Source organism: Oryx dammah, unplaced genomic scaffold, assembly GCF_014754425.2.
Source record: "Oryx dammah isolate SB20612 unplaced genomic scaffold, SCBI_Odam_1.1 HiC_scaffold_24, whole genome shotgun sequence".
Classification (NCBI taxonomy): domain Eukaryota; kingdom Metazoa; phylum Chordata; class Mammalia; order Artiodactyla; family Bovidae; genus Oryx; species Oryx dammah.
The window spans coordinates 10798057-10824717 of record NW_024070208.1 but is presented as its reverse complement, the minus strand read 5'-3'; the positions used below and the strand labels follow the sequence as shown (position 1 = coordinate 10824717).

At 44.0% G+C, this 26661-nt stretch overlaps 1 protein-coding gene across 1 annotated transcript; it reads left to right on the top strand.

The window, feature by feature from the left end:
* Positions 1–943: 943 nt before the first annotated feature.
* On the top strand, positions 944–25018 carry OLFM4 (olfactomedin 4). The gene is made up of 5 exons (XM_040267168.1): positions 944–1132; positions 6995–7147; positions 13155–13367; positions 14561–14711; positions 22958–25018. The coding sequence occupies exons 1-5, from the start codon at positions 950–952 to the stop codon at positions 23758–23760; spliced, it is 1503 nt and encodes a 500-aa protein (XP_040123102.1). The 5' UTR covers positions 944–949; the 3' UTR covers positions 23761–25018.
* Positions 25019–26661: the final 1643 nt, after the last annotated feature.

Here is a 26661-nt window from a genome sequence, read left to right as displayed (position 1 = left end):
GCCAGGCCTCCCTGTCCCTCACCAACTCCTGGAGTTTGCCCAAGTTCATGTCCATTGCATCGGTGATGCCATCCAGCCATTTCATCCTCTGGGGCCTCTGCACGTGGGGCCTGAAGACCACCCCTATTTCTCAGTTTCATTAATACACCTTTAGCTCTTGAATGCCCACGTGGATCACAACAGGGTCTGGGATAAGGAGGTCAAGAGAGAACCTTCTGGAGAAAGAAAGTGTCCAACAGGGGCCTCCGGACCAGGTGTGGGGCAGTCTCCTGCCTGGGTCCTTTCTCCTCTGTCAAGCTTGCAGGGGCAAATGCTTGAGAGCAGAGAGTCCTTGACTGGGTTTTCCAGGGTAGACTCACTGCAGGTGTTTCCTTCCTAGTGGGGCTGTTGAGATATTATTCTGTTTAGATGCATACCCTGCAGGGTTGAGGTCAGAGACAGCCTGGGCAGTAACCAGTGAAGACGGAATCCCTGGGGAGAGTCAGGTCTCTAGATGGATGGAGTTCCCCTACTGCCCATGGAAGGAGGCATTCAGGACAACGTTGGGGGAGGTTCAGGGGACAAATAGAGGTGGCTTCTGGGAACAGTGCTGAGACTTGCTTTTCTTTTCCGGCACTCCCAACCTCTGTTTCATCCATAAAGACTATTTTCATCTCATCTGTCTCAAGGAAGTGTCAAGTCAGAAACCAGACATTGGGCTTCAGCAAGCTCATTTGAGTTAATATTTGGCAGGCAATACTCAGATCTAAGGGCAGCTGGCAGAGTGGGGCCTGGGACCCGGTGGGCAGATGACTCAGGATCCTGGGTGTCCTCACCTTCCTGGGTGGTCATGTGTTCTCTGGAAGCTTCCTCTTTGCCTGTAAACTGGCCTGGGGGGAAATCCCCACTGGGTCCTTTAAGAAGCCCGGGGACTCCTGCAAAACTCAGTGACTTCAGCCTAGAGCGCAAGATGAAGCCGGGCTTCTCCTGCCTGTTGGTCATCCTGGGCCTCCTCCACTCAGCTGTCATGAGTGTTTGGGGGGTCACCACCACCTTCCCCTCCTTCTCCACCCCTGTCCCCTTCCCTACCTCCGACTTCAGCTCCAGCTCCCCCTCTGACTCTACCTGGTCCACCTCCAGCTCCAAGTCCCAGGTAAGGAGGCCCCAGAGTCTAAGAACTGCGTTCTGTCCCTTCCTTTGGCTTTTTGGAGACCTGAATATAATTTCACGGATGGGTAGTCTTGAACACTCTAAAAGATTTACGACTCCCTTTGTTAACTGCAGGTGCCTTGAAAATGAGTTAAAACCCCGGGTAAAATAATTAAATTGTTAGCAAGAGAGACAGCATTTTGGTTCTCCAGCTGGGGGCTTTAGAGAAAGAAATCTCAGCTTTCAAGAGGTTCTCTGTACTTTAAAATACCTGACTGTATTTTAGAATTGGGGCGGAGTGGAGAGAGACTTAAAAAAATGAAGTTGCCTGGGTTCTAACCCAGATATGAATATACGATAACGGGATGAGCCCTGCCAGGAGAAGCTCCAGAAAAGTTTGTCTACTTGATTTGCTGCCATTGGAGACCCTCGATGTTTCTGTTGGAGCCCTGAAAGTGACTCTGAGCCTTGTTTGCAAGGGAGAGGGGTGACAGAGTAGGAGGAGGGGACCCTGGTCTTTGGGAAAGTGCTGTTATATGTGGTATTTCCCTGGAGGAGTGTTAACTCTTTTTAATCTTTCTTGTAAGGAATCTTAAGAGTCATTTCCAGCTCAAAACGACAATGAAAGTGAAATCGCTGAGTCGTGCCCGACTCTTTGCGACCCCGTGGGCTGTAGCCCATCACATTCCTCCGTCCATGGGATTCTCCAGGCAAGAGTACTGGAGTGGGTTGCCATTTCCTTCTCCAGGGGATATTCCTGACCCAGGGATCGAACCCAGGTCTCCTGCATTGCGGGCAGACGCTTTAACCTCTGAGCCACCAGCGAGGCCCATAGCAGGAGCAAAAAAACAAGACAAGCACACAAATGAAAAGCAAGCAAGGGCTCGAAAGGGTCTGGTCCAATGGCTCAGCAGGTAGAGAATCCACCCTCAATTCAGAAGACCCAGGAGACCTGGGTTCGATCCCTGGGTTGGGAAGATCCCCTGGAGGAGGAAATGGCAGCCCACTCCAGTGTTCTTGCCGAGAGAATTCGGTGGTCAGAGGAGCCTGGTGGGGTACAGTCCATGGGATCGTGAAGAGCTGGACACGACTGAGTAAGCGCCGCAGCTGGTCCATGTCACTGGGACGTACAGTGACCTTAATTTAGGGGATGGATCTCTTTTGAGGAAGTGGGAAGAGGCCTGGAGGGGTGAGAGGCTGGGCGCAGGAAGCATCCTCCACCTCTGCCCACATCAGCTCTGGATATTTCTGTAGGAGTCTTACTCTGTAACAACTAGGCTTTCTGTGCTAAGGTGTGATTTGTGTCCTCTGTATTTCTATGATCTTTACTCACATTTCAGGTGGCTGCTTATGTGATCATTGGACTGGAAGGGCCAATAGGACTAGAGGAGGAAAAGGCTTTTGTTTGTTTCCATTTCACCATCAGAACCTCAAGGCAATGAAAACCATTTGATAACCTCAAGGCAGTTATCAAATTGTTTGCATAGGGCTCAGATAGAAAAGGCAGCAATAATGTTCTCTGAATGACTTTTATAAATGCCACGACTACATTAAGGATATAATATATATTATTTAATCCGCAAAGGTAAGTAAAATGTATGGTCCCATTATAGAGATGTGAAAACTGAGGCTTAGTGAGATAATGTTATCGGCTTAAAGTCGCTAAAGCAGCCACTGATACAGCTCAAACTTAGCTGTTCATATGCTCAGTGCTCAGTCACTGCAGTTGTGTCTGACTGTCTGTGACCTGTGGACTGTATCTCGCCAGGCTCCTCTGTCCATGGTATTCTCCAGGTAAGAATACTGGATTGCCATGCCCTCTTCCAGGGGATCTTCCCAACCCAGGAATCGAACCCATATCTCCGTGTCTCATGGGCTGCAGGCAGATTCTTTACCCACTGAGCCACCTGGGAAACCCCTAGCTGCTCATGCTTTCCACCGTCTGTCTCCATGCAGCTTTCATTTTCAGAGAGTATAGATGAGAAGTGCTCATTTTAAAGAGAATGGTTTGAGAACCATGAATATGCACCCAGCTTCTTTGTAGCCAGAAGACACATCATTTTACTCCATGATACTAAATGATTTCTGGGGACAACGAGACCCGGTTAGCATTTTCTTTAAAAATGAGGTCAGAGTTTGATCACCAATTAAAAACCAGCTTTTGGCTAAGATGATCACCTAAAATACTAGAAAAGAAAATATAAGTCAACAAACAGAGAAATCCAAAGTGTCTGTTGTTTGGTAAGGAAATAAATATTTAAAAGTAGATAACGAATGGTAGTTAAATTATACTTAGAGGCTTTAACGTCCTTCCTGGTTTACTTATCTGCCTCTGGTGAGTTAGTATCGCGACTCCAACTTCTTTTTTTAGAGCAGGCTAGGTGTCGCTTCCACTATAAATCTAGTTTTCTGGGGCTGGCTGTCAGTTTGATGAGCTCTTTGGAAAGTGGTAGAAAACCCCTTTATAACTGTCATTGAGCAAGTTCCAAACGTATCATTTTCTGTACTTTGAAAATGTTGAGTACCATTATTTTATGCCTTGAATCTTTACAGGCACTTAGACTTGGCTGCTAATTAGAGCCAATTGCAGCCTGAAATCACAAATGTGCACCTCACTTTCTGCTGGCATGCTCAGGGCACTTCAGATGCCTCAGATGGCACCCTCCAAAGTGGGAGTGGGGGTGCTATCATGGCCCTTGTTTCCCAGACAAGGTAAGGCTCCATGCTTCACCCCACACAGCAACAGGCAGAGTCAGAACCACGAGCCAGGTGCTTTTGTCATCAGACTGAGGGACTTGTTGAGAAGAAAGACACTAAGGCTTTCATAATGACAGTGGGCCTGATCCACTGGGCAGGAATTGGGTCTTATTTGTCTCCTTTAGTCAGAGCTTGGAAAATTGTAGATGCCAGTAAATGTGAATTGAACACAGCTTGAGTGAGAATTGATCAGTGAAAGGTGTCTGTGGGGTCCACAGGGTGGATCTCGTACCCTTCCAAAGGCCAACGGGACACACACTTATTTTTGCTGCCCATCCCCCACATTATACTCACATAGAGGTTAAGCATCTGCCATAGAGGGAGACCCATCACCATTAGTTTCATCATCTCTGAATGCAAGGAACAGAAATATCTCTAATGGGAAACACTGATCAAACTTATGGACCATTGTGATGTCAGTTGAGCACCCTGGGCTGATGATAAACAGGATGGGAGCTGGGGAGTCCACAGCGCTAGGACAGAGACGTTCAATACAACACGGTGCCAGGGCTGTCAGCAGCGCTCATAATTATCTGCCTGCCTTTCAGGTGAACCTCAGGACGAAAAGTTGTGAGCTGGTAGTTTCTAGTGGATTGTCTAGAAACTGCTTGCTGATCTCTGCTGTTTGGGGAGTTGACAGAGCTTTTCCAAGAACTCTCAGAATGGCCCAACCCTGTCTTGTGCAGCTAATTGACCTCCCCTTGTCAAAATGCAATGCAAGATCTTTCTTTTGGTAGACAGTTGTTATAATAAGCTATTTCTTCAAAGGTCTATGATACATGGTTCCTCCTGTAAAAACTTTGGCACCCTTAACTGGAGGCTTTCTACCTTCCATGCGAGTGATAAAGCTGGTTCCCAAGAAGGCTGGCCTCTCTACAGGCTCCTGGTGTGACCTGTCTAGTCCTTATTCGTCCCTGGTAAAGACCCTTCCTTCCCTTCCTGCCAGCCCCGGTATTCAGCACAAACCTGCCTGTCCTTCCTCTTACTCCCCAAGGTTTGCAGGTGTGGAGTGTGACTGGCAAAACAAGTCGAGGCCAGTGTTAAGAATTAACATGCCATACAGTGTTTTGGGTACCAATAAATATATATATTTTTCTTCCCTGGTAGCTCAGCTGGTAAAGAGGTCTGCCTGCAATGTAGGAGACCCCAGTTTGATTCCTGGGTCGGGAAGATCTGCTGGAGCTACCCACTCCCTTATTCTTGGGCTTCCCTGGTGGCTCAGCTGGTGAAGAATCTGCATGCAATGTGGGAGATCTGGGTTCGATCCCTGGGTCAGGAAGATCCCCTGGAGAAGGGAATGGCTACCCATTCCAGTATTCTTGCCTGGAGAACTTCATGGACAGAGGAGCCTAGTGGGCCATAGTCCATGGGGTTGCAGAGTGTGACATGACTAAATGACTTTCACTCATTCATGTATATATATAAATATATATATATATATAAAATTTGCTCATCTTAAAAGAAGATTAGGTTAAAATAACAAGCAATATGGGCTTCCCACATGGCGCTAGTGTTAAAGAACATGCCTGCCACTGAAGGAGACATAAGAGATGTGGGTTTGATCCCTGAGTCGGGAAGATCTCCTGGAGGAGGGCCTGTATTTTTGCCTGGAGATTCCCACGGATAGAGGAACCTGGTGGGTTATGGTCCATAGGGTCACAAAGAGTCAGACATGATTGAAGCAACTTAGTGCGCACACACGAAACAAGCAATTTAGCTTCAAAAGCCTGAATTAATTGGTCCAGGGGTCACTGGTGGACTAGATCTTGATTATACGAGCATCCAGGTTCAGCTTGTTTAGGAATTAGGGAAGTTGGTAGACATTAAATCACAGAGCACACAACCTCATCAATAGCCAGCTGACCTCTGAAACTTTGAGAAGTGTAGCCTGCATCTCTTCAAATTCTGAAAACCATCCCTTTGCTCTTGGTAGTGTCGGAAACAGATCCTTCGGGCTGATGTTGTACAGGTGAGCTTTGGGCTTGCCGTCAGAGAAGATCATTGAAAGGCACAGTCAGTGGGCTGCCAAGAGTTACTCTGCAAAGCAATTGGAGTAATAAAAAAAAATGTTAATTGTGCCGGGATCCCCTTGGGGAAGTTCAAAGGGGACAAAAGAAAAACAGGATCTTTCAAACCTGTCATTTTAAAATATGCATTGGCACCAAAGTGTGAGCTTGAATATATTAAAGAAACATCAAATATTTTAAAACGATTTTTCTGCAAGTGGTAAGCTGGAAAACTTTTAAAAAATTTGTACAAAACCTTCAGACTCATACATTGTTCAGTTTGTGACAAATGGCTGGTTTGTTGCCATTTTGAAGGATATTAATTAAATATTTTCCCAGGTGAAGAGAGAATGTGAATTTGCACTGTACAACTTCACTGTAATCCATATCTTTGATGTTTTCCTCATTCTTCTGGAAGGCAATGAATTGGGACTGGCATAGAGGTGTAGGAAAGAAAAGGAGTAAGCAGAAGGAAAAGGAAGTGACATTTACTGATCACCTACCATGCACCAGGGACTTGGTTTACATTACTTGGTTCCTCTTGGGGACAACCCTGTGAAGTAGATTTTCTCTGTTTGACAGATAAGGAAACCAAGACTTGAAGAGAATTCAGATCCAGTAAATAGTAGAATTAAAATTCAATCTTAGGACTCTCATTTTCCTTACATGGGGACAGTAATAATTTCCTTTAAGACTCTTCTGGAAAGGTGAACCATATGGTTTACTTAACAGGTGGAGAGGTGGCTGACCACTGAATGAGCTGTGCCTGTGAGACATGGCAGCCGCTTTGGGTGTTTTTGTGATTCCGTTCATTTATGTATTGGGTTCCATTTGCTTGCCTCTAAGAGAAGGGGACGACAGAGGATGAGATGGTTGGATGGCATCACCGACTCAATGGACAGGAGTTTGGGTAAACTCTGGGAGTTGTTGATGGACAGGGAGGCCTGGCGTGCTGCAGTCCGTGGGGTTGCAAAGAGTTGGACATGACTGAGCGACTGAACTGAACTGAAACACTCTTTTGACAAGTCAATTTCTGCCACTCCCCTTGCCAAAAAGCTCATTGCCCAGCTTATCACTGATGTTGAACTTACTTTTATTCGCAGTCATTCTCCAACTTCACTGGCAACAGAGATGACCGTGGGGTCTGCCAGTGCTCCGTTATCCTGCCGGACAACACCTTTCCTGTGGTGAGAGTGGAACGCCTGGAAATCACAGCTCAGACTATCTCCAAGAAGTTTGAGAAAGAGCTTTCTAAAGTAAGCATTTTACTCTTTTTGCGTCTCCCAACAAGATCTTGTTACGCACAGACAACATGGCTTTTCTTCAGGACTCTGTAAGCAGCCATTCTTCACTCTATCAAGGAGCACATTTGCATCTAATGGACGCTTTAGCGTTCGCTTCGCAGTAAACTATGGAGCTCCCCATAGCAGGAGGGGTGAGCACCCAGGACAAAGACGGGGTGGAGATGATTCGCCCCACAGGATAAGCTCTCTTCAATATCCTTCCAGGAAGCTGGAAGAAAGCCTGTAAATTTCAACCCTGAAACCTTTATTTGGTTTTGTGATTTCTTCTTCCTTTTGGTCTTCTTCTTTGGTGTTCTTCCAGCTTTGCCTTCTTTTCTTTCCTCTCCTCTGTCATTAGGTTCTGTCTTCCTGTCCTTGTGTTTTTCTCATCCTCTTCCTAATCCATTATTTCCCCTCTTGCCTCAGTCCTTCCTTTCCTCTTCTTCCTCATTTTGTTTTCATTTTTCCCTCATTTGGGTCTTCTCTTGCATGGTCTCTCCCCTTCTTTCTCCTCCTTCCCTCCGCCGAATCTCCCTCTCACCTTCCCTGCTGTCCCTTCTTTTCCTCCCTTCCTCCTGTTTTGTCAGTTCACTCTCTTCCATCTCTGCCTCTCTCTCTTTCTTGGAGTTAGCCTCTGTTGTCTCAGCAAGAACATTGTATCAGATGCATCTTGCATTAACCCCAAATTGAAGACTTCCTTGTGAATTTGAATCTAGCAGGTCACTCAGCCTTGGTAGAAACCTCCCGAACCCCTGATTACTGCTTCCTCCAGCCCGAGGACATCATATCCCTGAGCTAGCCCTTCTCTGAGCTGGTTGGAACAATGAACTTGGCATTCCAGCTTTGACCCCTTTAACCTTTTTATCCAAGTCAAAATCAGATAGAAAGCCTCCTGCTTTCTGCACAGGTGAAGTCCATACTAGGCTATTATCACATGATGCATTATTTATTAATAATACCACTCCATTAACTTACAAGGAGCTCTGGCTTTCCTGCAAGATTCGAAATAAGTTTTCCCAAGAAATTTCAGCTCAGCTACCTCAACATCCAGTCTAGTTATCTTTTAAGACAAAAATTCCAATGAGGCTGAGCCCCTGCTTTCAACCTGAATTGGTAGATAAATATTCTGAGTTTAAATGAGTGTCCAGGAAAATGTGTTTGACGACTCCAGGAGCCTAGCTTCTTAGGAAATAAAATGTCCTTGAATTAATCAGCAGAAAAGGCACAGCACTAAATTATAAATTCCAATCATTAATATTCATAGTCTTATTCCAGCATAATCAAGTACAGATAAGAAGTTATGCATAAAAACATAACAAGTGGAGGAAAATCCTAGGTAAGGATCTTTTCAGTTAGAGTCATTTGCTTTGAAATAGGGGGAGCTACTGATTTGCATGTCTTCTTGGCTGGCAGGGATGTGAAGGGCAGTTTGAAACCCCAGGCTGCTCCAGGGAAAGGTTTGAGAATCTGGGACGCATAATCCTAATCCTGTGAGGGGGGCAGGAGGCATCAGCCTTGCTAATAATTGATGGGGAAGAAGTGTAGAGTAGATGAAGAAACTTTCAGTTCTGGAAGTGTCAGGAGCTGGTCCTAAAAAAAATTCTCGACTGAGGCCTAAGAAAGGAATTGACCTGCCCCCTGAGATTTACATAATGGATTCAGGGTGTGCCAGCTAAGGATGACAGCAATAACATGAACAATTCCCTCTGTGCTTTTTCTGAGTGTTTCCCGTTCTACACTCAATAAACCCTTTAAGGCGGGTAGGCCAGTGTTCTTTCCACCATGGTAGGGATGGGTCAACTGAGGTTCATACGGGTAAAGAGGCATAAATGTAAAGGTCTCTTGGCCGGCTAAGCCAAATCAGGAATCTGGGTCTTGGAATCAGTCCCTTTGTTTTTCCTCCCGGCCACGCCGTTACCATCCTCTAAGAAGAGACGGGTGATTTCCTGGAGGCTCAGGGGTAAAGCAGCCCCCTGCCAATGCAGGAGATGCAAGAGATACAGATTCAAAGATCCTTGGGTCAGGAAGATCCCCTGGAGGAGGAAATGGCAACCCGCTCCAGTATTCCGTCCTGGAGAATCCCATGGACAGAGGAGCCTGGTGGGCTAGAGCTCATGCGGTCAGGAGTTGGACACGACTAAGCAACTAAGCACAGCGCACACAAGAAGAGGTGCAGCAGGTCGATAATGGTTTCCATCCAAAGTTATCTCTTCAGCTGAGGGCTTTTGAGTTCCAGGTGAATTGTTATAGCTGTCCTTAGTTGCCTTGGAAATCCCCGTTTGTCTGGAGGCCTGGGGGAATGCCCATTCAAGGAGGCCGGTAGAAAAGGATTTAGACTGCCAGACATTGATTCATTATCAGGACATGGAGAAGACAGGGATGGCCCCCACATAAGATGCTGAAAGCGTTTGATGCTTTGCTGTGGTTTCTGAGATGTCCCCTTGTGACTGTACTTAGGAAGGAGACAGCACACAAGGCGGCTCAGGATTTTTTTTCTCGAGAGGGTATGGTCTTCAGGGCAAGTTATTTAATATGACACTTTTGCTAATAGTCCCTCATGCATGAGAGGGTTGAGGCAGCCAGGGAGACATGTAGGCAACCCATAAACAAACAACATCGATTGAGCGATGTTTTGTGCAGTGAAATATAATAAATTAAAAGGTCAGATTGAAAAAAAAGCCTTAAATCACTGTCTCTCTAATAATTGCTGTAATTTATAGGGCACCCACTATACCAGGCACTTAATATACATTATCTCTAGTGTTTGCAATCATCCTGTAAATGTGATACCATTATCCCCAGTTTATAGGAGGAAATGGAGGCTTGGAGAAATTAAGTGATTTGCCCATGAAGTACAGAAGCCTGATTTGTGCTTAGGTGGGTCTTGCTCCACAGTGCTTCATGTGTCTTGATGATCAATTCACGCTCAATTAATCTTGTTGTCAAAAATATATTAAAATGACAGTATGTGGCAAAGTGCATTTACTTGTTTTGAATAATCTGGCTATGGTGATGATCACAGCTTTTGAGGAACTGGCAGAAACGTGAGCCAGATGAATTCTTTAGTCTAATAGCCAGCTGAGCTGCATTCTTACCTATTGCAAGACCACGAGGTAGAGAACAACAGCCAGCCCCCAATGGCTGTTGTTCTGTAGAGTCTGATCCTGAGAATCCAGCAATAATATGTGTGTAACAAATAAAACAATGGAAAGCTCTGTATGAAGGGCTCAGGGTTTGAAGGCAAGCATAGATGAGTCATCTAAAGCTCAAATTTGTAGTGATGGGGAGCTCTGCAGTGACAACGTTGACACAGGGAGGTGTCCCCTTAGGGGCAGATGACCCTGGGCAAGCTGGGCGGCCTCTGCTGAGGCTGCACCTTCCAGAGAGAGCTGGGATGTTTCCAGAATTGTCCGTTCCATCTCAACACTAGAGATCTGTACATGCGAAGGGTTCAGACTTACAATCTCTTTAAATGATTACAGTGCACACCATGAAGTCTTTCTGGCCCATTCTCAAATTCTCTCCTACCTTCTGTAACTCCGTGGATGATTCCAACTTTCCTGAACATCCTGGAGCTATTCTTGAAATGTTAGTTGAGAGAACCTCAAGATTTTCCCCAAACAGACCTTTCGAGGCCCTCCACTCTGTGGCAGAAGCAGGGCAGGCCCACCGCATGCTCTCTGAGGCAACTAATGTCAGGATCGGCCTTGGTGTGCAGGGCGAATCTGGGAGAGCCACATTTCATTTAGCAGAAATGACAGTTGAATCACTCATTTTTATAGAACAACAGCTGTGATATGCCACCAAAATGTTCCAGGAAAGCTGAGGGTGTTTCATTTGTTCCAAAAGCTGGCAAGGCCAAATGCCAACAAGAATATTCATTTTGCGAACTTCCATTTCTGCCGTGGGTTGGCACTTCATTATTATTGTTGTTTTTCTCACAGCCAAAAATCTTCTGCCTGATTTTTTGAGAAGTTGAAACCTGGCTACCTTATATCTGAGTTTGTGCTTTTGAGTGAGACTTACTAGGTTTATATATATATATATATATATATATATATATTTTTTTTTAACCTCCTTATCCACTGAAATGTCACCAGCCTTATCAGCCTCTTCTGATGGCAATGAGCATCCATTGCCCGAGGAGATATACTAGCAGTGCCAAGGGCTGTGTTTTCAACTTTAATTAAAATCCTCTTTGCCTGAGCCCTAGGCCTTTAGGTCTGTGGCCTATGAGTCTACTCTAATTTGTACAGTGGGGTTAAGTGGAAGGGCTAAAATGACAGAAGTTAGGGCTGCCTTTGGTATTAGAAGGATTATAAGCTGACATCTGGCTCTGACTTCATCCAGGCCCTGTGGATCAGCTACTTGACATTAGCACAGTTTGGAGGGAAAAGCATCACTTCTCTTCAAATTTTTAAAAGAGTGTAAAAACTGGCAACTTTTAATGAGCAGGTCCTTAAAAAAGCCATGGCATTTCTTTTAGAGATCAGATACTGAAAGAACCACCAACTGTGTTTATTGAAATATCCATTTGGAGATTCCAATTATACACTAAGCCACCATGGGAATTTTTGGAAGTATTTTAGCTTAATGATCAGACATTCAAATATATGCAACAAATGTGTAATTTAAAGGTCTGATTGCAATAATCAGTTCTTGGAAAAAACTTGGAATAAATATGTGGATGCAGTTGATGAAATGTGTACTTTATAGTAGCACATATCTCACATATTGAGGAGTAAGTTAGGTTTTTTTTTTTTTAAATTGAAGTATAGTTGATTTACAGTGTTGTGTTAGTTTTAAGTACACAGCAAAGTGATTCAGTTATACATACATATGTATCTGTTGTTTTCAGATTCTTTCCCTTTATAGGTTATTTCAAACTGAGTATAGTTTACTGTGTTATATGGTAGGTCCTTGTTGGTTACTAAATAGACATTTCTCCAAAGACATACAGATGACAAAAAGCACATGAAAAGATGGCAACTTCACTAATTATTAGAGAAACGCATATCAAAGCTACAAGAAGGCATCACCTCACATCCGCCAGAATGGCCATCATCAAAAAGTCTACAAATAATAAATGTTGAACAGGGTGTGGAGAAAAAGGAAACCTCCTACACTGCTGGTGGAAATGCAAATTGGTACAACCACTATGAAAAACAGTATGGAGATTCCTTAAAAAACTAAAAGAAAGAGCTCCCATATGATCCAGCAAATCCCACTGCTAGACACTCCAGAGAAAACCATACTTTGTAGGTTGAGTCTTTATGGTACTCTGTAGAAGGCAGAGGCATTCAAAACTCATTGCATATGGTAATCAAAGAGGGAATTCTTCTTAGAGCATGTCTCCCTCTTCTAGAAAATAATTCCATTTAAAGCAGTGGTTCTAAATTGTAGGAGGGTGGTGGTTGTGGGGGGTGGGGGGGATGGTTTTGCACCTGGGGAACATCTAGCAATGTCTGCGACATTTTTGGTTGTCACAGCTGGGGGCGGGTGGGTGGGCGCTGTTTGCACTTAGAGGCTAGGGATGCTGTTAAATATCCTACAATACACAAGAAAGAATGATCTAGCCCCAAATGTCAATAGTGCTGAGGCTGAGAAACCCTGATTTAGAGCATGTGTGTTGAGTGGAAGAGGGTGGGCCAAAGCCTGATTCAAACCACTGTAGTTTGGAGAGAGAATATCTTCTCAAACATTAAAGTGGAGATTAAACTGTAGTTGCGAATGATGATCTGAAGCACAATTATTTCTAGTCTAGGCAAGTGTAAAAGTCATCTCCTTTCCCATCGTAACAATGAATTCTTTTTAGTTTGTACTTGGATTGATTTTTTAAAATATCTAGTTAAATAAATTTTTGATACTTCGCTTTACTTCAAAAAGACTGACCGCGATCAAATAGTCCCTGAGGAGTTGGTAGTGGAGGAAGGTTGCGTGACATCCCTCTGAGCATTGACGTGAGTTGTTTGACCTTCAGGTAAAGGAGTATGTCCAATTAATCAGCAAGTATGAAGAGAAACTCTTAAACCTAACAGTCCGAGTATCGATCATGGAAAAAGATTCCATTTCTTACACTGAGCTGGACTTTGTGCTGATCAAGATGGAAGTGAAGGAGATGGAGAAGCTGATCAAGCGGCTGAAGGTCGGCTTTGCTGGAAGCACAGTGATCATTGACCAGTTGGAAGTGGAGGTATGAAATCACTGCTTGCGTATTAGTGACAAAGTCTCTTTCTCTGGTGACCCAGACAGTAAAGAATCCGCCTGCAAAGCAGGAGACCCAGGTTCGATCCCTGGGTTGGGCAGATTCCCTGGAGAAGGGAATGGCTTCCCACTTCAGTATTCTTGCCTGGAGAATCTCATGGACAGAGGAGCCTGGCAGGCTACAGTGCACGAGGTTGCAAAGAATTGGACACGACTGAGTGACTAACACTTCCACTCTTTGGTGAGCAAGTGCTAGGATCAGGAGAGGAATCTTTTTCTTCTGATGTCTAATTCTATACTTGTTCATGACCACCTGGCATGTCCTGTGTTCCACTTTAGATGGATGGCCTGGCTTTGAATAGTAAATTACACACATGGGGAACATACTAACTGAGGAGTAGCTGTCTAATGGTCAGAGTCCCACTCCAGAGCCAAATGACTTTCAATATCTCTAGAAAGAAGATGATATGTAAGTGTGAACAACTCCAAGGCCAAGCTAGATCAGGGGGTCTTCTTCATTCTAGATTTATCCTCATGGGACTTGAAAGTCACGATTTACCTGATTTTGAACGTGCTAGGTCTGTTTCTCCTTTCCAATGAGCATATAATCTCCTCTTGGAACACTTCTCCACATACTGGCAAGTCTCTTTAAAGGAGTTTCTTATAAGTACGTTTTCCTGAAGGCTTTTAAGCTCTGTGAATAAAGAGCATCCCATTAATATTAGGCTTGGATAATTTATATCAATGAGGAGTTTCCTAGCACAGTCATGACATGACTATCATTGAGAATTCCAGTTCTGTGCTTTAGGATTCAGGCTTTCTCTGGCCCTTACCATTCATTAGGAACTTAATTATAATATGGCATGAGTAAACACGAGTTTACAGGGGAAGGTTGTCAGAGATGAACTTTAATGGACATTTGGGGATGCTTCGATGGAACCTGTCCTCCGTCATTACAGCTTTTAAAATCTTTGCCATTTTCTTCTTGTCACACACATCGGCTTGCGATCCGACAGGCATTCACGCTAAACCATGAAATGTATTCTTCCAAATGAAACTGTTCAGAAGAGTCTCAGGTGTATTCTCCTGCAACCTTTCCCTAAGTGACAAATTCAGCCATGGAATGTTTATGAAAGAAGTTGCACGATAACAGAAAATCACTCTGAATTTTGATTTCCTTAGATCAGGAATATGACTCTCCTGGTAGAGCAGCTTGAGACGCTGGACAAAAACAATGTCCTTGCCATTCGCCGACAAATCCTGGCTCTGAAGAACAGGCTCAAGGAATGCGAGGCCTCTAAGGAAAAAAGTACCCCCCCACCCCCTGCGCCAGGTAAGGGTGTGCCGTCTTTCCCAGGCTCTGGAGGGAAGGGCTCTGGGATGGTGGAGGTGAAGGGAGGATGGGATTTTTGCAGCTCTGAGTTTATTCTCCTGTGCTTTTAAATCTCACCTACCTGTTCTATGCAGGGGCGCGTAGAGAAGTGCAGATGATGAGTTGATTTAAAACAAAATCCACAAGTTGCACATAACCTTTTTGCATTTGCTAACAGGGAGAACGTCTCTATGGTGATGGACTGGTTAGCAGGGGCCAGGTGAAAGCTTCTGCAATCTGCATGGCATCACCTCCATTGTCTTGGGGATTCTAAGGGCTGGTTGGCCCGTTTATCTGATGAGCTGGGTTGTGCCTAGAATCCTCCTTGCCTCTTTTCCATCTCCCCCAACTTCCCTCTCTTCTTCCGCCTCTTTATTTCTCCTTCCTGCTCCCATTAAATGCACATGCTATGTAGCATGTCCTAGGATTCAGTGAGGATGTAATGGATGGCCCAATGGCTTAATGGGTCAAGAATCAGCCTGCAATGCAGGAGATGTAGGTTTGATCCCTAGGTCAGGAAGATGCCCTAGAGGAGGAAGCGGCAACTTACTCCAGTTTTCTTGCCAGAAATATTTTATGAATAGAGGACCCTGGCAGGCTACAGCCCAAAGAGTTGTAAACAGACACGACTAAGCATAAACTGGACCTACACGTCCAGTGCCGTCTTCCTTAGACTGTGAGTTCTTGGAGGGCAGGAATGGTGTGTCCCTCTCTCAGGAATCATCCTTGAAGGGGGTTAGGTGTAGCCTAGAGACGCTTGCCTGTAACTGAACTGCCTTCTTGAATGGGGTGGTGGAGTGTAGGGATCAGGAGCTCGGCATTGGGATGCCAAAGGCCTGAGCGTCCCAGCTACATAGCCACGGCAAAAATACCCTTAATCTCCTCCTTGGTAAAATGGAGGAACAGTACTAGGTACCTTGCAGGGTTGCAGTGACGATTCACAAAACAATTTTTGAGAAGCTCACAGCTCTGTGACTGACATTTATGCACTGGCGAGTGTTATTGCATTAATGCAGATAATTAAAGTGAACACCTTGCCGCAAACAAAGCAGAGCTAGATCCGTGTGCCTTTCAGCACATCCCTCCAGGTGAACTAAAGCCGTAGCGGTAGCGTCCAGCCCTGGAGCCGGGGTCACAGGGAAGCTCTCTCTGCAAGTCCTGAGCATCTCAGCCTTAATGGGGACCGTATCCGTTCATCAAAGCATACAGCTCTTGTGATTCTCATTCACTCCTGTTGTCACAAGCTGCTTCCTTCCAGGCCTTGCATTTCTGGGTCCTTGTCACCATCATGGATTTCTTTAAGGCTTTAATTAAATACCGGCATTGTTATAATCCTCTTGGTGTCGTTCAGAGGCCTATCTTACCTTCCTCTGCGGTTGAGACTCTGTCACAGTATGACCCGCAGAGGAGGTCTTGTCCTCTGTAATAAACTAGGCTGGAAATGAGAGCTCTGTCTTGTGGAGCTGCGAAGGGCTCCCTGAGGGCAGGAGTCAAACAGTGACCCCCTCTCGATACTACCTGAGCGTGTCTTTCTTTCCTCCCTTCATCCGTCCCTTCCTTTTCCCCTTCTTTCTCTCTTTTTATATTCTGATTTTCATTCGCTTGTTTATGTATTATTTTTGGCTGCACCGGCTCTTCGCTGCTGGGAGAGCCTTTCTGTGGCCGCGGCGGGCGGGGCCCACTCTAGCTGCTGTGCCGGCTGCTTCTCCCGGTGCAGAGAACCGGCTCTAGGTGCACAGGCTTTAGTGATTGCGGCCCTCAGGCTTCGTTGCCCGGTGCCCTGTGGGATCGAGCCCCCGTTCCCTGTCTTGGCAGCTGGATTTTTAACCACTGGACCACCAGGGAAGTCCCCTGTCTCTTTTTAAACCTCAGCAAACTGTCCTCATGGAATAACTTTCCTGGCAGTTTTCTATGCATCCCTTGGAATGAAGACAGTTTAGGGCAGGAAAGAAGGTTCGGGGCTGCCATGTCTCAGAGGATGGGGAGTGGTGGGGAGGGTGCAGCTTTTCTTGGGATCACGCAGGCCGCAGGAGAAGGAGCTGACACTGAGGTGCCAGACCCCTTCCTGCCTATCACCTGGGGACCTCAGGCGTCAGCACCTCAAGGCCGGTGATGGGAGAGAAAGCACACTGCTTAGGATCTTAGGAAGAAAGAAAACGGTCAATCTGTTTACCTATTTTCGTTAGCTTTTTTTTCCCCTAGAACTTTCTCCCAGTCCTCCACACTTAGGCTTTTGTGAGCCAGCCCAGCCCAGCTGTGTTGTTTAAACAAATTGGACACAGGCTCCCTCTCACTTTCCCACAACCTTGGCTGCAACTGGATCCCTGCCAGGCCGCTTGGCCCTCCTCCAGCTCTGTTCATATTATATTTATGATGTTTATATTAAACGGACTTTTTGTCATGTTTTGAAATCAATTTCTTTCACTCGCTCTCTTTCTATTTGGACTGGTTGATAATGCAGGATTGGAAAATCCCCAGGCACCACAGCGTTGTGAGCCTGTGGAGACTTTAATTAAAGTTACTCACTATTATGGGACTTTAAAATCTGGCCTGTTTGCTTTTCTTCACTGCAGAGTTGCAGAGAATAAAAAAGAAAGAAAGAAAGACTCGCTGCAAGTTTCAGCTATAAAGTAATTCTGTGCTGTCTTGGCCCCTGCAGGCAGCTGCCGTTTGCTACCCCAATGGTCAGCTTGATCTGAGAACCAGTACATAGCGTTAGGGTTCAATAAAATGTGCTTTATAGATGCTTTATGCCACAAATGGCATCCTTTTCTGCTTCATTTCATAGAACTTCCTAATCTAAGATAATTGGCCTGGTGCTCATTAGCTGTTTTCTCTAAAAACAACCAACTTGGGTTTCTCTCTGTTCTTCTCCCTGGATCTAAAGGACTGTAGATAGGAAAATGGGATGCGAATGCCTAGGATCATTACTGTTATAGGTGGAGGTGCAAGGCTCTGTGCTGGCACATAGTAGGTGCACAGTAAATGACCCATGAAAGATGTAGGCTGATTGGCCAAAATCCCGAGCCGAGGGAAGAGCTGAGCGTTGGGGAGCATACATCCAACAATTCAGAGTCAATTTCATCTTAATTATTTTATGATTATCACCATTTTGATTGCCTGAGTCTCACAAGTCAATTGTATTCTCATCTTTGCTCCAACTTCAATTGCCCAGGTGAGAGGGAGCATTGGTGGATCCAAGATTAAGTTTCCTCTTGTTGAGTGTGCTCGATTGTGTCCGACTCTTTGTGACCCCATGGACTGTAGCCCACCAGGCTCCTCCGTCCATGGGATTTTTCCAGGCAAGGATACTGGAGGGGTTTGCTGTTTCCTCTTCCAGGGGATCTTCTTGACCCAGGGATTGAACCCGCAGCTTCCGCAGCTTCTGCATTGCAGGCAGATTCTTTACCCACTGAGGCACTGGGGAAGCCCCATGTTTCCTCTGCTGGTATATAATCTTTAGTTTTTTTTTTTTTTTTTAAAGTGCTGCTAACCATGAGACTTAAAAAAAAAAAAAGTCAAGTTAGAGTATTTTAAAGTTTTACCTTGTGGCCTCCCAGGATATTTTCAGAATACCATGGCAGTATCTAATAACTTCCATGATGAAGAAGAGATTGCCAAACATGGCTATCTGGTATGGCGAGTTCCTTGCATTATGATCTGTGCAGTAATTACCAGGCTCTTGGAAACATTCAGATATGTTCTCGGGTAAAGAGCTAGTGTTTTTATAATTAAAGCTAAGGATACAACTTAGCAATTAAAATGATAACCATGACAACAAAGGTGAGTTTGGGATGTCTAAACAGCTTTTCATTCCATAATTTAGTGCCACTGTGTGGTTGGTACTGTTCTGGGTACTTGGCTACCAGGATGGGGCCATAAACCTCCAGAAACCACTATTTAATGTAAACCTTCAGTTGTAACATGATGTGATTATAATGCTGATCATTTATTGAGTTAAATGTACCTGTCTTCTGTACTCTTAACAGTTCTACAGAGTAGGTATTATAATACCTACAGAGTAGGGTTACAGAGTAGGTATTATTATTTTTCCTTCTAACACAAGGAAGCAGAGACTCAGAAGGTTAGGCAAGCCATTCAAGGATACTCAGCTCAATAGTGTTGGAGCAGCATTAGAATTGGAACCTGTCTGGCAATGTTTTCACTGTACCAGGCTGCCTTCCACAGATGCTCAAATGGAGAGAGAGGTTGCACCTGTGATTCCTGGGGTGATAAGAAAGTTCCAACAGCTCACTAACCTGATTAACACCAAATTATCTTGGCTTTCTTGCTTGTGGAGTAGCTGAAAGGGTACTTTTGTTCTCAGTTTCGTGATGTGTCCTCTTCCATCAGAAAATGCAAAAGGATTCGTTGATCTTTCACAACTCTTGGGTCATGGTTGGGCAGTGGGTTGTTGTTCCAGTGGCAGGAAAAATTTGGGATCAAGAAGGAAAAGCATGGGGTATCTCAAGTCCTTGAGAGGCAGGAAGGGGCTGGGAAGGGGTATGAGATAAGGCAGGGTAGGGAGAGGCTCAGTGTAGACAGGGTAGGGGATGGGGTCTCTCTCTGGGCTAGATGAGATGAGGATGCAAGGCTCTGTGCTGGCAGTGGGCACCAGGCTGCCTGTCAGTTTCATCCTTGTTTCTAGGACAGTTTGCAGCCATGAGTCGAGGAAGCCTGCTGTAGCCTTGCCACTGGTCTGTCACTGTTGTGGCCACATCGGTAGCCTTGACAACAGTACTTTGTTCTTGTCTTACTTCCTCTTCCTTTGTTGGGAGCCAGGGCTATAAAAACAGTCCGAAGGAGTTAGAGGATAAAGGGAGGATAACAGAAAGGACATGAGAGTGCTTAGGAACGATTGTGGGGTGAGGAAAAGAGATTCAAATTTCATACCAGGTGCAATTTTATTTTTTAATTGGCGTATAATTGCTTTACAGTGTTGCATTGGTTTCCTCTGTACAAAGAAGGGAATCAGCTCTGTGTCCACAGATAGCCCCTGCCTTTTGGCCCTCCGGCCCTCCCTCCCACCCCCACCCCACCCTACCTCTCCAGGTATCGCAGAGCACGAAGCTGAGCTCCCAGTGCTATGCAGCAGGTCCGCACTGGCTATCTAGTTTACACACGGCCGAGGATATATGTCAAGCTCAGTCTCCCAGTTCGTCTCACCCTCCCTCTCTCCCGCTGTGTCCACACGCCCATTTTCTGCATCTGCATCTCTATTCCTGCCCTGCAAATAGGTTCGTCTGTACCATTTTTTTTTTAGGTTCCACACATATGTGTTGATATGCAATATTTGTTTTTCTCTTTCTGACTTACTTCACTCTGTATGACAGACTCTAGGTCCATTCACATCTCTATAAATGACCCAAGCTTTCCTTTTTATGGCTGAGTAAAATTCCATCGTATATACATACCAAATCTTCATCCATTTATCTGTTGATGGATATTTAGGTGGCTTCCATGTTCAGATATTGTAAGTAATGGTACAGTGAACACTGGGGTACATGTGTCTTTTTGAATTTTTACAAGAGGTACAATTTTAATCTCTTGGTCAACTTGTGAAATAATAAATGTTACTATTATTATTAGTAATGGTAGTAGTAATTTTTAAGGGAAGTTTATTTTGGATCCTTCATATCTAAGGATTTCTCTCTCTAGGACAGAATAGTTTATTATCTTTAATCCCATGATAAAATGCTTGACTATGTTATAGCACACAAGTTTTCCTTAAATATTTTGTTGTTGTTGGTTTGGGATATTTCTTTTCCAGGAGGGCAAGATTCAGTTAAACAAACACTGCCTAAGTCTTCTAACCTGCAAGAAAAAAGTGACTTTCTTTCATTTCCTCAGGGTGAAATGTCGTTGAATAAATAAGTTCTCAGGAACATATTTTAACTAGAATATCTGGTTAGTAGCATATGGAAACTCAAACAGTTTTTGTTATCATTAAACTGAACACACCACTAACTTTATTTTAATAATTCATGCATTGTTCATAAACAAAAGCAAACAAGCATTCATCTGAGAGATCACTTTTAGAAGAGGAAATAATACTTTATAATTTTATTTATTATTTCTTTAGTGAAGAGCAGTCTCTTGGCTGAACATGCATTGCTTTTTTATTTATGAAATGGTGCATGCATTATTAAAATAAACCCGCGACTGTGTTCTGCTTAATGATATGCAAAATTATTTGAGGTTGGGTACAGAGCAGTTTCATTTCTCTACCTGTTGTATGGTTGGCTGGCTTTCCCACCAACTGCGGATTTATGAGAGCATTTAAGGAGCACATATTTAATTCCGGGACCAAAAAGCCCCAGCAGATTGGAAAAATAAAAGCAGGATTTCTAGTAATGGTTTCACCTCTGAACAGTCCTTGAATGAGGAGGGGTGAGAGGAGAGGCATTTAACAAGGAAAGAAATGGGTCTTTCTGTAGCCATCAGGGGCAGAAACTCAGAGGCGAATGCTTTGCACCCCCTTGCTCCCCGCAGTGTTAATATTGGGCAGTTCTTTGGAGCTCTGATTCTGGCTTGAGCTCACCTCATGTGCCCTCGTGGCTCCCTGAGTCCCTCCACGCATTTACAGCCAGGTTCTGTCCCCTCCTCCCTCACCTGCTCTGCTCTAGGCAGCAGGATGAGGGAAAATGACCTCCAATGTACTTAGAGTCGACTTTCCTCTGTAATTCCAATAAAATTTCTGGCCAGCTTTTTAAGGGTATTTATTAAGATTCCAGAAACTGTTCAAATCTTTAGATAGCTATTATAAAAATACTGGAGGATTTTTATTCTATTTTTTTATAGCTCATAAATGTCTGGGTTGGCAGGCATTTTAGAGGGAGGACTCTGCAAAGGGCCAAAAGGCCCTGCCGGAGACATTCACCCGGGTGTTTCAGGGAATGTAGATTCAGTGGACCGGTGAGTCTGGTCCCACTTGATTGTACGCATTGTGACAATGATGGCGTCAGACTGGGAATGATGACGTGCTGGCCTGTCATTCTGCGGCACAGCAGCCTATGGCTTGTGAGCCACAAGGCCCACCTTGTAACTCTGCAGCGAGATGGTCACCAGGTCATCGACGCTTTGGGCACAGAGCAGGCAATGCTGCCCTAAAATACCTTCCGTGACTTTTCAAAGCTGAAATTCCCACCATTAGAGGGCCTCTTAGAGGTCCATCGAGGGCCATCTTTCTTTTCTTTTTTTTTTAAACATTTTTTATTTTGTATTGAGCCAATTCACAACGTTGTGATAGTTTCAGGTGAACAGTGAAGGGACTCAACCATTCATACACATATATCCATTTTCCCCCAAAGTCCTCTCCCATCCAGGCTGCCACGTAACACTGAACAGAGTTCCATGTGCTATACAGTAGGTCCTTGTTGGTTATCCACTGTAAACAGAGCAGTGTGTACCTTGTCATACTGAGTCAAGTAAGTCAGACAGAGAAGGAGAAATATTCTATGGCATGCCTTATATATGGAATCTAAGAAAGAAATGATACAGATGAACTTGTTACAAAACAGAAACTCACAGACTTAGATAACAAACTAATCGTTGCTGGGGAGAAGGGAGAGTTAGGGAGTTTGGGATGGACAAGGACCATCTTTCTGTATCTTTAAAATGCCATAGTAGAAACTTCCTCTCCTGAGGGTAACATGGGCAGCATTGGTACCTGATGTGGACATGCCCTTGGGGCCCCAGGGAAGGGCAAAGGGAAGGGAAGGGGAGGGAAGAAAGACTTGCCCAGGATCGACTTCTTCATCTCAATTCTCCCAGCCCAGGTGAAGAGCACCACTGTGAGTACAGCTTTATTGCAATAGGAAGGCATTCTCCTGTGGTCTTGCTTTCTTGATTTCTCTATAAGGAAAATGAAATAATATTGCTGAAATGCATTCTCATAGAAGAAAATACATTAAATTCACCAAGTCTGCCTTTTTTAAACTTTTTAAAATGGTTGTTCACAGTTCCACTATATCCATTTTCCAGATTGAAGGCCCATCCATGTAAACAGGAGACAGTTCTCTCTAGAACTGATAACATGTTTGCATTGACACCAGGGCCAAGGGTAGCTTTTGCCTTTTCTCCATCAGAACCATGGTGTTGACAAAAAAAATGTTTATGGATTCCTTTGGTTCTTAGAATGTTAAACTGTTTGTATCTTGTCATGCATTTTCTCTAAGAATGTCCTTTTATTTGTTTTGTTCCTTTAGGGAGCTGTGCGCACGGTGGTGTGGTGAATATCAGCAAACCAGTTATAGTTCAGCTCAACTGGCTAGGGTTTAGCTATAAGTATGGTGCCTGGGGTCGGGATTACTCTCCCCAGGATCAAGGCAATGGACTGTACTGGGTGGCACCTTTGGATACAGATGGGAGAATTTTGCGATATTATAGACTCTACAATACAAAGGATGATTTGCTGTTGTATACAAATGCCCGACAGAATCGAATCTCCTATGGCCAAGGCAGTGGTACAGTAGTTTATAAGAACAACATGTATGTCAATTGGTACAACACCCGGAACATGGCCAAAATTAACCTGACCACCAACAGCGTTGATTTGTCCCAAACTCTCCCTAATGCTGCCTATAATAACCGCTTTTCATATGCTAATGTTGGTTGGCAAGATATGGACTTTGCTGTGGATGAGAATGGATTGTGGGTGATTTATGCTACTGAAGCCAGCACTGGTAACATCGTGATTAGTAAACTCAATGACACCACACTTGCAGTGCTAAACACTTGGCATACTAAGCAGTATAAACCATCTGTTACTAACACGTTCATGGTGTGTGGGGTTCTATACGCCACTCGCACTCTGAACACCAGAATAGAAGAAATTTTCTACTACTATGACACAAACACAGGGAAGGAGGGCAAACTTAACATTGTAATGCAGAAGATGCAGGAGAATGTGCAAAGTATTAACTATCACCCTTTTGAGCAGAAACTTTTCGTCTATAACGATGGTTACCTTCTGAATTATGATCTTGTCTTCCAGCAGATATCCCAGTAAATTTTCATGTGTTAGGGTGGAGCGAAATCAAATTTTTACTGAAAAAATATGTCTTCTCCACTTATTTAGGGGCTGGGAGTGGGGTGGGGAGATGGGGCAGGGCTCAAGATCCAAGAGTATATGTGCTTAGTTGTAATATTTGGGAGTTGGGTTCTTCCATGCTAGAGACTCAGGGCATTGCCTTATTGGATGAGCTCTCTTGGAAGCCATCTGCTTCCTGGGATGCATTTCTCAGACTGAAATAATCTGGAATTGTCTGAGGTCTTGGGCATTGTGGTTCTAAGGAAGCCTTTGATGAGGTAACATCTGAAAATTAAGGGGCATAAGGAGAACTTTGTATGGCTTTTGGAGATTCTTTGTACAAAAGAGTGTTCAAGGGCCAGTTCTCATATAACCTGGATGATTCTTCCATACTTGCAAGAAATCTGGGGCTTAACAGGCAGATTAATTTCTGAAGCTCCTTGAGGGTCCAAACCTTCAACTTTGTTTTTCTTAGTAGCGCCTGGCATGATGTTTGGTATGTAGCAGATAAATAAATTTAGCATGCTTGTGTTATATCTATGAAATGCTATGAGTTTTCCAGAGAAAATTCTTTTTTGACATTAAATTGTCTAACCAGTCCCAGATGAATCTACAGAGGAGGCACTTGTGCTTTTCTTCCTCCTGTTGGACACCTTCATAAGGGTCAGTAGAAGACTCCTGCCTCATAACTTCATTCCAAAGGCAGCTCAGAAGATTAGAACTGGACTTAAACATCAATTCCTCTCACCCTTTCCCAACCCCCTACTTAAAAAAAAAATAACTATTTTTTTATGGAATGAATATAAGATGATAAGCAAAACTAATTTTCTTTTATCTCATCATAAACTTTTATTTTCACGACGCTAAGACCACAAGAAAAGCAAATGGCAGTGATAAAATGATAGCCTATTATAAAGCCCTTAGAGCATATGTTAGACTTCTATTAAGTCATATCAATGGCTTAATGCAATTTTTGTCTTGAAGCCTGAAACTTGTAAGAAAATGACATTTTTTTTTTGAGAAAGAAATGTGAAAATAAAAACCATTGAAAGTTTGTAGAACATCAGTGCAATCTGAAAACCTTGCAGGTATGTGTGCTTCTGTGCTTTTGAATGCCTTTATCATCTGGTCTTGGACTATTTTCATTTGATGTTCAGAAATTCTAGTTGATAGGACTGGCTTCTTAAATGCTGTACTCTGCCCTTTTAAATAAATGATTTAAATGTGATTTGAAAAAGTGTTGTCTTTTGTGTTTTTTCATTCTTTTATTTTTTTTACCAAAAAACCTCTTACCAGTCCACACTTTGCTGTGAGGTTCAGAGAATGGCTTCCTCCCAAAAGCCAGGACACCTAAGAGCAGAGAACATCAATAGCTTTTAAGACTCCAAAGTCAGGGCCGGCTCTTTAGTTTTCATTTCCCTTTAAAATCCATTCTCTCTGGCAGCTTTTGCTGTATGAGCCTGCACTCTTTTCCTCTGGGATATAACCTTATGTACTTATTAATTTGCATGACTGATCTGATTATTTCCAATGTTAGACTATATTTGTGTGGCTTATTCTCCTTTTCCGATTGAGCTATTAACCTGGGTCAGAAGCTTTCAGATCTTCCCCAAATAGGAGATCTCGGATAGACAGCAGAGAGTTTAACTGGCCACACTGGGGAAAGAAATATTTTTACCAAAAAGAATGTGTGGGGCACGAGTGACCTAGAGCCGAAAGGACACATAGGCTGGGAGAGAGGAGTGAGTGTAACTGAAAGGCTTATTTTTAATCCACGCCAAGCTTTGTGAATATTTTTAGCAAGATTTTTTTTGTATCAAGGCTGACCGTAGAGACAGGTATGGCCTTCAAAATGCAACAAGATATGAAGATAAAGACAGGTATGTCGTGTGAGATAGAACTTAAAAACAGTGATGTTATATTTAATCTGGCTCTAGGCAATTTTCCAGATGAATGTTTTTACCAAGTACACAGGATGACCTCTGAAGATTCAGGAAAGGAGGCAGGGAGCCAAGGTAATGCTAGCAAACAGCTCCTTATTTAAACTGCAACAGAAGTGTTTGCATGAAAATACCACTCTAACCCTTCTTGCCACTGGACCTGGTGTGATCAGCCTGCAGGAAATCTCCCTGCTGGGTAGGTTGAACAACCTAGGGATTCTGGATCAAGGGTTTACTGCAATGCAGCTACACAATGGAAATTTTAGCTCAAGTTCACCAGCCAGCACCCTTCTGGGGAAAAAAAAACAAAAAACAAAACTGTATTGTACATTTAAATCTGCTTTATTGAGAAGCAATTTACATGCAGTAAAATCTGCCATTGGTAAGTGTATGATTAAATGAGTTTTGACAAATGTATACAGTTGTGCAATGGCTATATCATTACCACAGAAAACATTTCTGTCATCCCTCAGAAGTTCTTTTGCACCCTTTGGTAGTCGGCTCTTCCCCTCAGCTCCTAGGCCCTGGCAACCACTGAGCTGCTTTTGATCTCTGTGGAACCGAACCATAGAAGCATTTTGAGCCTGGTTTCTTCAGTTTCCTCTTGAAAAAGAGAAGTAATGGGATCAAACTACCCCAGGGGATAGCTGGACGTTATCAGTGGTTCTGGGGTTCCCTGTGTTTTCTTATTTGGGAGGAGATTGCACAGGAGATTGTGAACAGCTATGGTGAGCGCCTGCCTTTATAAGTGCTCCCTGGTGGCCAGCTTGAAATTGGCATGCGGAGGGGTCCAGCTCAGATCGTCAATCAAGCCCGCCTGGCCTCACTCCGCAAGCTTGGAAGTTCCCTTTCCAGCAGCCCTTTTTGATATTTGTGCTCTAACGTGTACCCCCTGTATTGCCAGCGTGCAGATCCAGATGAGCCCTGAGAGTGATGAACA

Bases quoted from the DNA above. Each gene is read 5' to 3' on its own strand.
- OLFM4 (XM_040267168.1), top strand. From the start codon at position 950: ATGAAGCCGGGCTTCTCCTGCCTGTTGGTCATCCTGGGCCTCCTCCAC. The intron at 7,148-13,154 runs GTAAGCATTTTA...TTTGACCTTCAG, and splicing joins TTGAGAAAGAGCTTTCTAAA to GTAAAGGAGTATGTCCAATT. The intron at 14,712-22,957 runs GTAAGGGTGTGC...TTGTTCCTTTAG, and splicing joins CCCCCCACCCCCTGCGCCAG to GGAGCTGTGCGCACGGTGGT.